Below are 11,262 nucleotides of genomic sequence, written 5' to 3' on the forward strand. Positions count from 1 at the left end.
TGTGTACTCTTTGGTTGGTGGTTTAGTCCCTAGGAGCTCTGAGGGTACTAGTTAGTTCATAGTGTTGTTCCTCCTAAGGGGCTGCAAACCCTTCAGCTCCTTGAGTCCTTTCTCTAACTCCTTCATTGGGAACGCTGTACTCAGTTCAATGGATGGCTGTGAGCCTCTACTTCTGTATTAGTCAGGTCCTGTCAGAGCCTCTCAGGAGATAGCTATATCAGGCTCCTGTCAGCAAGCATTTGTTAACAACCACAATAGGAACACCCTGTTCTTGAGGGCTCAATTGCCAATACCATTCAGAGAAAGGTAAATAATAACACTTAAACATACCAAATACAGAAACAGGATACAAAATCCCCGAAAATATACAAAAATAATGATAACTTCTATACCACCTACAAAAAGGAAAAAAAAAAACAGGGAAAACTTGATGAAAAATAAACTATGAAGGTAAAATGAATTAAGGTTTACTCGGCCACCAAGGAAGTTGTTGTACCAGAATTTGTTTCAATCTCCACAGCATACTAAACACTCAGAGGCCACAGTAGCTGTAGTTGAAAGGCTGGTGATTACATTGGCAATCATCTTGGCTTCATCCATGTGATGGTGGTTTGGCAAGTGTACAAGATTCAGTGTTAGAGGATCATGGAGGCCTCTACCCATACTTCAAAAGAAATCATGGGAGGCCAGGCAATGTGTGCAAAGGTAAGGTCCTTATAGACACAGATAAAGAGGCTAGGTGTGGTCTACGGCAATACTACCCTCAATGCACCCCATCTCATCTGATCTCGGAAGCTAAGCAGGGTCAGAAGCAAAGCAGGGTCGGGCCTGGTTAGTACATGGATGGGAGACCGCCGGGGAATACCGGGTGCTGTAGGCTTTAAAAAAAAAAAAAAAAGAGGCTAGGGGTGAAACTGTGAGAGTGAAACTGTAACTGAAATATATTTTCTCAAAAAGAAATTCCAGGAATGTGGAATATCTTCCAAGGAAAACTGCAGGTAGAGTGTAGAGAGAAGATACTGGTGGGATGCATGCAAACACCAAAGGCACGCTTGTTGGGCTCCCCAAGTCCTTTGGAGCATATAGTATGTTAAAAGACTTTATCTAGAGCAGGGTTTCTTAAACTTTTCTTGTTACCATCTCATTTTTCCCCAAGAATTCTTTCACAACCCGGGTGGATGGATATGTAAAATAGGTATACAAAAATCAAACATCTACTGATAATAAATCATAAAGAAATGTATTTTAAAACACATCTTTGGTAGACATATAAATTGATCATTTATTAAAAATGAAAGCAAATTTACATGGTAATGAGATGGATGTACTTGATTATTTTTACATGAAGAATTAAATCTTGGCTGAATAGTTGATACTGCAGAATATAGAGCATCTTCAACACTTTCAGAGTTAATTACTATTTTTATTTTATAACCATGAATGCTGAGGCTACCACTTCACATAAATACATAGTATAAAATGTGAGAAGTATATTTATATTTAGGGCTATTTCAAAAGTTCCTGGAAATTCTATTCTAATCCCAAGCCAAAATTCAAAGGAGTAACTTTTTTTTTCCCTGCCTGGCATCCCAGGCTTTCTTCTCAAATCTGAGAAGAAGCTACATCATCTTTAATTCTTTTTTTTTTCAAAGATGTACTTTGGTTATTTTTTATGTGTATGAGTATACCATAGCTGTACAGATGGCCATGAGCCACCATGTGTGTGGCTGCTGGGAATTGAAATCAGGACCTCTTTGCTCCAGCCCTGCTCACTCCAGCTTAATTCACTGTAGCTGTCTTCAGATGCACCAGAAAAGGGCGTCAGATCTCTTTACAGATGGTTGCGAGCCACCATGTGGTTGCTGGGATCTGAACTCAGGACCTTCAGAAGAGCAGTCAGTGCTCTTACCGGCTGAGCCATCTCACCAGCCCCACGAATAACTTTTTAAATGAAACTCAGAAATTCAAACATTCCTAAAAAGCAAACATTCTAACCCAATATAATTCAGTGATACATTAATTTGATAAATGTGGAGGAACGATGTTAAGAAAATATTAAAATATTAAAATTCTTAGTTGTCAAGAATTAAGTCATTATGACTTTATATGAAAAGAAAAATTTTCATATTTCTTTAAAAAAGAGCAACACTAAACTTCATAGCATAAAGGAGTCCTTATGCATGCATGCTAAAGGAGGTCATGAATTTGAAAGTGAAAGGAGGCTGAGAGGTATATGGGAGGCTGAGCTGTAAAAAACAGCAACAACAACAACAACAACAAAAAGCAGAAAAAAGTTTCTTCCTGAAATTGTCTTGCTTCATTCCCAAACTATAATTATCCCTGTGAATTTTTTTGACATAATGTCTCACTCTGTAGCTCAAGCTACCCTAGAACTCACTGTACCCTTTCTGCCTAAATCTCCAGAAGGGTAGGATTGCAGATGTCCTTCACTTAGGCTAGCTGGGCAGTGGTGGCGCTTGCCTTAAGGCAGCCCTTGGGAGGCAGAGACAGGTGGATTTCTGAGTTCGAGGCCAGCCTGGTCTACAGAGTGAGTTCCAGGACAGCCAGGGCTACACAGAGAAACCCTGTCTCGAAAACCAACCAACCAAATAAAAACAAAACAAAAAAACCCAACCCAACCAACCAACCAACCAACCAACCAACCAACCAACCAACCAACCAACCACACCTAAGTATTAACTATTCTTACTGCACATTCAATGAAACCCAGAACCTTCTGCTACCTAATGCAGGGCAAGCTCTCTTCCACTGGACTCATGACAGCAAAAGCTAAACCATAATAAAACAGCTTGAGAGTCATAGCTGAACTATGAGCAGCCCTTATGAATTCATATTCAACTCTATTGTGTGGCTATGAATTCTCTGCATCATCTTGGTTATTTTGTTTCCCAAGCTCTTGTTAAGCAAGCCGATGATGGCTGGTGGCTCAGTATTGTTCCTATCATGGGCAAGTGTAAGTGGCGCAGGGCCAAGGGGCGCTCTCTCTGTGACGTTTAAGCTAGTGACGTAATGTCCTAAGTTTATCTGTAACAGTTGCCACTTTGCTGCCATTAAGGACTTCGACCTCCGGTGGTCCTCGCTGTTGTCCAGAGAAGGCTGAGGTGGTGAGAGTATCGGCTTTGTTCTTTTGTGAGATTGGGCAAGAACTGTTTTAGGACTGAGCCAGTGGGAAGAGGGGAACGGGATTGGTGGCACAACCTGTATCTGTGACCGTTGAGAGACAGTGGCAGCAGAATTCGGTCAGGCGCGCTAGCTTAACTAGGCCTTATTGACCATGGCGATGGACTTGGGCGACTATTCCTGTGGCTTTCGCCACAGTGAAGTAATTAGATTTATTAACAATGAAATCCTCAAGAACGGAGGTGGGCCCGAATTTTACATGGCTTTCTGCATGCGGCCCTGGAATGAGATAGAAGACCAACTTCGCGCCATTTTGATTGATCCTTGGGTGCCACGTTCTCTCAAAAGGGCCTATACCTGGAGTGCCCTGGCACTGGGTGTGCGAATAGCTACAAGGCAGCATGGGACGCAGGGTTATATGGTTGGGTTGCCACAGGATGCGTTGGGGCAGTGCCTCTCAGCTCCCAGGGCCTCAGTATCAGAGTTGTGGCAGCTCCGTCGACAGCGAGATGAGGTGGTCACCCAGTTGATTTCTACTCAAGCCGCCCTACAGCAGGCAATGAGGGAATGTGATCTGTTGCGTTGGAGGCTGTACCAGGTTGAAAGATCGGTCCGGATGGCTCCTCTGGGTCATGATGTAGTGCCTGGTATTCAAAGCCAACAATTTGGGGCTTCAGTGGTACCCCTGAGTCCAGATCATGCAAGAGTTATGGGTGCCATGGGGGCATTCGACAGACAGTATTTGGCAGCACAAATGTCATCTGCAGCAAATGCCTTTTATATGCCAGGAGGCACGAGTCCCTGGCCCGTGGCCGTGCAACCAACTGTGCCAGTCCCAGTGCCATATCAGCTCCCAGCACATCCACCATTCCCAATGGGATCTCCATTCTTGATGCCCTTCTCACCTTCAATAGTCATGGGAACAGAAGCAGGTGTTGTAGTTCTAGTTCAGATGCCTCCTGTGTATGCTTCTGCTCCTTTTGCTGCACCATGCTGCCAGGGTCCAGTTAATCAGTGGGATCAGAGATGGTATGTGGCTCCTGAAGGTCTTCTGGCCACCCAGAGTGCTGTACCCACAGAGGACATCAGAGACACCAGCCAGGAGGGAAACTCAGAGATGTGCCAGGGGACAAATACCTTGGGAGACATCAGAAGCCACATTCAAGAGCAAGATCCACTTGGAACCCAGGATAGGGCTACCCTAGTGGACATGGAAAATGATAGTGAAGGAGAAAATGAAGAACCAGAAGCAACATCAGCAGTAGCAGCAGAAGCAGCACCGGGGGAAACAGAAGAAGCAACAGATGCAGCTGAAGAGGCACATGAAGAGGAGGAAGAGGAGGCAGCAGAGGAAGAAGAAGCATATGACAACGATGGAGATCTTCAGAATCTCCAGGAACTACACCCTCCTGAGCAAGGTCAACTCCCTAGCCAAAGTGAAAGTAGTTCCCAGGCATCAGCTCCAGCTTCCTTGTACTCCAGTAGCTGTCAATTCAAGGAAGAAGGTGTGGAGCATGTCCCGCCAACTCCTGTGTGGAAGAGCTGGAGCCAAGCTGTGAGAGAAGGCCCAAAGAAACAGCAACCTCAACTGTCGAGGAAGGACAAGAAGCCAGAAGTGGAAGCAGCTTCAGAATCCCAGCCCAGCTCACACTCTCGGAAGGATTGGGTCTGCCCAAGGTGTAAGGCTACAAATTTTTCATGGCGCAAAGCATGCTACAAATGCAAGAAAATTTGTATGCCCCCTGAGTGTAGAGGACAATCTTACTGATTCCAGAAGGTAAGCAAAAGAAACCAGTCTACTAACAACCCTCAACCCCATCAACAATAACTTGCTTTACAGACAAAATAACCTGTTAGGCCTTTATACAAATTAACTAGATTGTTATCAGGATGCTTTAACACATAAAAAATATTCCTTTTGTCATTGTTGTTTATTATCAAAAATTATCTTGATTATATGGTTCAGTCAGAGAGTTAAAGGACACTTTATATAGGTTGATGTTGCTTTGTGTAAATAACTAAGATTATAAATGTGTATATTCTTTTTTAAAAATTTATTTGGATAAAGGAGGGTTGTTTTGAATATTATACTCCTTAGAGCCAAGATTTCTTCCTAATAGCATTTCAATTTTGCAGTTTTGCAGGAGGTGGATTCCCGGTGGCTATTCCTGATAGGATGACACTCTTAAGAAGGAGAAGAGGAAGAAGAAGGGGAAGAAGAAGAAGAAGAAGAAGAAGAAGAAGAAGAAGAAGAAGAAGAAGAAGAAGAAGAAGAAGAAAAGAAGAAGAAGGAGAAGAAGAAGTATTAGTTATGAAACCCTTCCCCCTCCTTTGTTTCCTTCTTAATTTTCTTTCCCTGAAAAACCTACATACTTAGAAATAGAACTTCTTCTCAAAAAATGCTCTTTCCTTTGTTAGCTATTTTTTTTTGGCTTTTAAGTTTATAGGTTAAAGTGGTCTTTAGAAGTTGTAGCTCCACAAATTTGCTTGCTGCTGAGGAAGGTAAACTTGCTCCATTATAATACCGTCCAAGAACCAAAAGAAACATCTTAATTCTCATGGGCCCCATAAATCAGTAAGACCCCAGTAGTGGAAGCAAAGAAAAGTTTAACTATTAGGAGAGAAAAGGCTACTGGCACACATTCTGGGGACAATGCCGGACAATCTAGTTTTGTTAGAATTTAATTTTTTCAACTAGGATGATGAGCTAGCTTTAACAAGTTCAGGAAGTTATAATGTTAAATTCCATATGATAAGAACTTTGATATGTTTCATGTAATTCATGAAATAGTTATTATTTAGAGACTTTCGTCAGTGAATTTGAATAAACTGTTCTTTTACATGCTCTCATCCCAAGTAAGGCAAACTAGCAAGGAAGGAGGCAGGGATGGGAATTTGGTTTTTTCTCCACTCTCAACTAAAGTTCTCACTCAGTTCCTTGAATTATTCCAACTTAACCACATTCTACCCTTTCAGGTTTTTTTTTCCATCTTCTGCTGGTAACAATAAAGAGTGTGTACTTTCATAATGTGCCTTTCGTGTGGTTTGTATTTTGGGGAGGGTTGGCTCATGGGTAGCATCTCATCATCATCTTCCATCCATTGAACTGTAGGACTATTATCCACTATTATCCACTATTGGCGGGCCCTTCCTCCTGGTAAAGATCCAGGAATTGGAGGCACTTTTGTGGAGCTTCTGGGGGTTGGGTGGGGTGAGTGGAAGGGACAAAGGGACAGAACGTGAAGTGGGTGCTTCTGCCTAAGTTGGATCTCTGGTAGAGGAGGTTCAGTCCTGCTCTGTACCAAGAATCTCTGTACTGTTATATCTTTGGAGTTGCCTAATGTCCCATCAACAGAAATATTCTTCCTGCCTTTCTAAGGCGTTGTTACCAGTGTTCTACCCCATAATCCTACCCATCTGAAAGACAGGATCAAATCTTTGTTGCACTCCACAATCCTTTCATGCCCTCAAAACCAGTACCATGTGGGAAACTTATACATTATTTGCTGAGTTCTCTTGACAACACAGTATGTGGTCTTGGCTCTCTTTGGGCCACAGCTTCAGTGTGCTGACATGGAGGGAATACTTCCTTGAAGATTTCAAGCTGATGCTCAAAACCAGCTAGGACAGGCAAGTTTTACCATATCCATTTGTGCTTATAGTACCTTGGAATTTTTGGAATAGAGAACACAAATGAGACTTGGCATGAGCTTTGATATGCTGATAGACACCACAGGTAGCCACCTGTTTCTTCTGCCAGAGAAGGGAAATGACTCCTTTAGGTAAATGGGGACCAGTTTCACAAGTTCTCAAGGAATACTGAATTTTTCCTAATCACTGGAAATCCTCCTATAGTCCAGGTTAAGTTCATTGTATTGCTTTGTTGGGGTTGGACCTGATTGGGAGGGCCCAGTCCATTGTGGGTGGGGATATCTTGGACTGGTGCTTCTGGGTTCTATAAAAAAGAAGGCCGAGCAAGCCTTCAGGGGTAAGTCGGTAAGCAGAACCCCTCCATGGCCCCTCAATTAGTTCCAGACTCTAGGTTCCTGTCCTGACTGTTGATAAGCTATTATATGGACATATGACTGAAATAAACCCTTTCCTCCCCATCTTGATATTCTACATAGTGTTTCATCACAGCTGCAGTAACCCTAAGACAGCCAAGAAGTATTGGTTCTATTTACCTACCATTGTGTTCTAATCTGTGCACTACAATAATATGCCTAAGGGCTCATTTTGGTGTAAATGGAAAGATACCATCCAGTGCCTGCTATGGATCAGTTTTATTAAGCATATAATATTTTTTGGTCAGTATAGTTATAATGGGTTCCTATATAAAAATATATGATACTTTATATATACTATATAATCTATAATACTGTATTAACCTATAATATATAATACATCAAAGTAGGTAGTATCACTCCCATTTACTCTATTTAAAAATATTTCTTTTATTTTTGAGATTGTAGTATAATTACACCATTTCCTTCTTTTTCCTTTTCTACAATCTCTCATATATTCCTCTTCCCTGTCAAATACATGGCCTTTTTTCATCAATTTTTGTTACATATTTATATGTGTGTATGCAATGTATACATATATATTCCTCAATGTATATTTCTAAATATATATTCTTAAATATATAATTACAATCTACTCAGTCTGTATAATATCACTTGCATAGTTTTCTCCAAAAATGAGCATACCAATTGATTATGTAGTATGAAATGATCATACCTGAAAATGTACAATATTCCTCTTTTATAAATATGTTTAGCCAATACCCAAATTTGGGGTTTAGTGAGACCTGGCTTCCTAATATAGTTTTACTGGTTCCAGTATCTGTTCTCCTTCCACTGCATAATACCTTAATTAGTTACCTATATCATATAATGTATTTATATAGTAATAGGGATTAACAATACCTAAATTAAAGGAACTAACCTTGAGGTCTATGGATGTCACAGAGATTTGAGGTAATAATGGCTGATAGTTGGTAAGACTATTTTTAGAAGTCTAATTTTGGATGTTGTCAGCGCTTAGACTGTAAGCACATAGGGCCATTTGTTGTTGTAGTTACTTCCACTGTGGAAAATGAAGGGGGTGGTCAATTACACAATGGCAATGAGAGTGGCATGTTTGACTGAGCAGACAGATTTTATAAAAAGTTTATATCGGAGTTTAATATGATTAAGTAGAAGACATCTTGGTTGCTTAGATAAAGCCTTGAACTACTTGGGTTTTGTTTTATGTGGTTAAATTACTAGCTGTAGAAGTCTAATATAACTTTATATATTTGCTGAGAAAAAAATTAGGGGCTATATTTCAAAAGCTTCAGACTCATGGTTCAGAGGATAGACTTGATACTCTTAAAATTAATCATGTCGCTAAGTGGCAAACACATAGAATCTTAGCGTATACCTTGCAAAGTCTTAACACTGTTGCTAGTGGGTTCTATGTGGTCCAGGCATTGTGACTCACACTGGAGTGGTTTTCTCACATTTGGTAGATGATAGAATGATTATATCAACTGACACTAAACTTCACGTGATACCACATATTCCTAGTATGTAACTTGGCAACGTTCTATTTCTGTAGTACTAAAGATTGAACTGGGGACTTTGCATATGTTTTACCAATTGAGCTGTATTCTCAGCTTATAAGGTTGCTTTTGTCATCGACTATAATGTTTATATTTTTTAATGTCCAGAAACACAGTAAAACAGTTACACAGGGTATTTTCTTATTATTAAATATCTCTAGGTCTTCTGTACAATTCCTTAAGTATTATTCCCTGTTGGGTCACCATTGGACACACTTTCTCCAGTGTACTAATGATTACTGTAGTAGGTAAGATCTTGACCCATCTCATCTAGCCTCTTGAAAGTATTGTGGAATGAGACTCTATCTTCTCACCTGTCACTTTCAGAGGTAAGCAATGCCACAGAAAATCTTCATTTTCCTTTATTTCTTTAAAGATAAGTGAAGAGCAGGCATTTGGGGCAGTCTTGCTATAATTTGAGCAATGTTCTGTACTCAGTGAAGTACTTGTTCTTCTGTAAAGTAATTACCAAACCATAGTGTTCTGCCTCTTGGTCAATTGCCCCATCATATTCTTTAACCTGTAGATTTCAAGTCTTGAAAGGCATCAAACAGTAAGTGATTATTCTTCTCCTTTAAAATTGTGAGTCAACATAAAATTTCATCATATAAAGCAATGTAATGCTGTAATGAAAAAAGTCATCATTTTACCATCTTATATAATTAATTCTTTTTTATTAATTCTTACATAATTAATTTTTTACCATCTTATATAATTAATTTAAAAATCCAGTTAATTTTGCTATGCACTGACAAATCATATACTAGCTAACCATTTTCCTAAACTTTTTGCAATTGAAATTTGTCGACACTTCCTTCTTTTTGTATTTTTTATTTATTTATTTTTTTTGGTTGTTGTCGATTTTGTTCTTTAAGACAGTCTGACTCTATAGTCAAAGATAACCTCAAATTTGTGGCAATCCAGTTTCAGGCTCCCAAGTATAGGGTTTACAGATACAAGCCAGCAGATCCTTTAAGGGAATAGTTATAAAAGATTATAAAGGTTTGAGATACAAGCTGGGATGAACTTATACAAAAATCTAGCAGTTTCATCACATGCTAAATATCAGTAAGTGCTGATTGTGAAGAGTCCAGGTTCAGCAAGTGTGTACATTTTAAATTGCAAGGCTTCTGTGGTAGGGCAGATGGCTTGATTGTGACCCAAGTTTTCAAAAATGTTGCCAGGAAAGTTAATTTTGCTTTATTTAAAAAATGCAATATTAGTAATATTACAGCTTTTCTCGACATATTCTATAGGCATTTTAATGTTTACATATACTGTTTTATGCTTTATGTATCATTTGGTTCTACATGACAAAATAATTGGTTTCAAGACAGAAACCTATAATTACTTTTGTGGTGTGCACTATTAAACCATATCACAGTACTTATAAAAATGTTGATCTTGAAAAACCAAAAAATAAAATAAAATAAAATAAACCAAAACCAAAACCAAAAACAAAATGTTGAAAAAAACTCCTTGAGGGCTTTGTTTCTAGTTTATATAAAGATTTATTTATTTTATGTGTGTGAGTACACAGTCGCTGTCTTCAAATGCACCAGAAGAGGGAACTGGATCTCATTGCAGATGGTTGTGAACTACCATGTTACTAGGAATTGAATTCAGGACCTCTAGAAGAGCATTCAGTGCTCTTAACCAACAAACCATCTCTCCAGCCCAGTTTGTAGGTCATTTTTTAAAAAGATTTAATTTATTGGTTCCAAGAAATAGAAGAAAAGAGAAGGAATTGTATATCTCGCACCATTACCACTAAAATGTTCTGATACTACATAGACAATTTTGAAACATCAAAACATATATAGCCAACTTTAAAATAGTTTTGAATATTTTATGAGTGTCAGTGTACATGCATGTGGGTGCTCCTAGAGGGAAGAAGAGGATGACAATTCCCTAGAACTGAAGGTACACATGGTACTGAGCCACCTGACATGGGTGCTAGAAACCGAACTTTAGTTCTCTGGAAAGAAGCAAATGTTATTAACTGCTGAGTCACCTCTCTAAGCCCCATCATCTGTTACTGTTTGCAGGAAGTATGTGTACCTGCATATATGCATGTTTGTATATGAGTAGGAGGTGGCTTGTAAGAGAACAACAAAGTGAGACTGAATGCTTTGACTGACATTTGTAGCTCTTGTAACAAGTTTGAAGAAGAGGACTTTATAAGTTACTCTTTTTCTGAGATGAATGCTTTTCCAAATTATCACAGCTAATAAACCAAATTCTTACCCACACCTAATGTCTGTGCCACCCTCCAAGCAGAACCATTGTTCATTGAAACAGTTGGTGAATAACTTTATGGATAGACCATCTTAATACCTACACCATTTCATAAATGAATGTAACCTGTTCTCTGTGGGCTGATAATAAAGTCACTCACTCAAATCAAATAGTTTTGACCATAGCAGGAAGTCTGTATCCAAAAATTGAGCCTGCAATTCATTCCTTGGTGCAGCAGAACTGTCAACTCTCAGCTTAGCTACGATGGAGGTAAAATC

The 11,262-nt window shown here is 39.4% G+C and overlaps 1 protein-coding gene and 1 pseudogene across 1 annotated transcript; both read left to right on the forward strand.

Annotated features, from left to right (window-relative positions):
* The first annotated feature begins 744 nt into the window (after nucleotides 1-744).
* LOC116096136 lies at nucleotides 745-880 on the forward strand (annotated as a pseudogene).
* A 2,415-nt stretch (nucleotides 881-3,295) lies between these two features.
* Nucleotides 3,296-4,909, forward strand: LOC116091339 (testis-expressed protein 13D-like). Its single transcript, XM_031372667.1, has one exon. It carries the CDS (start codon nucleotides 3,296-3,298, stop codon nucleotides 4,907-4,909), a length of 1,614 nt encoding a protein of 537 aa, XP_031228527.1.
* Nucleotides 4,910-11,262: the final 6,353 nt, after the last annotated feature.

Source organism: Mastomys coucha, chromosome X (assembly GCF_008632895.1).
Source record: "Mastomys coucha isolate ucsf_1 chromosome X, UCSF_Mcou_1, whole genome shotgun sequence".
Lineage (NCBI taxonomy): Eukaryota > Metazoa > Chordata > Mammalia > Rodentia > Muridae > Mastomys > Mastomys coucha.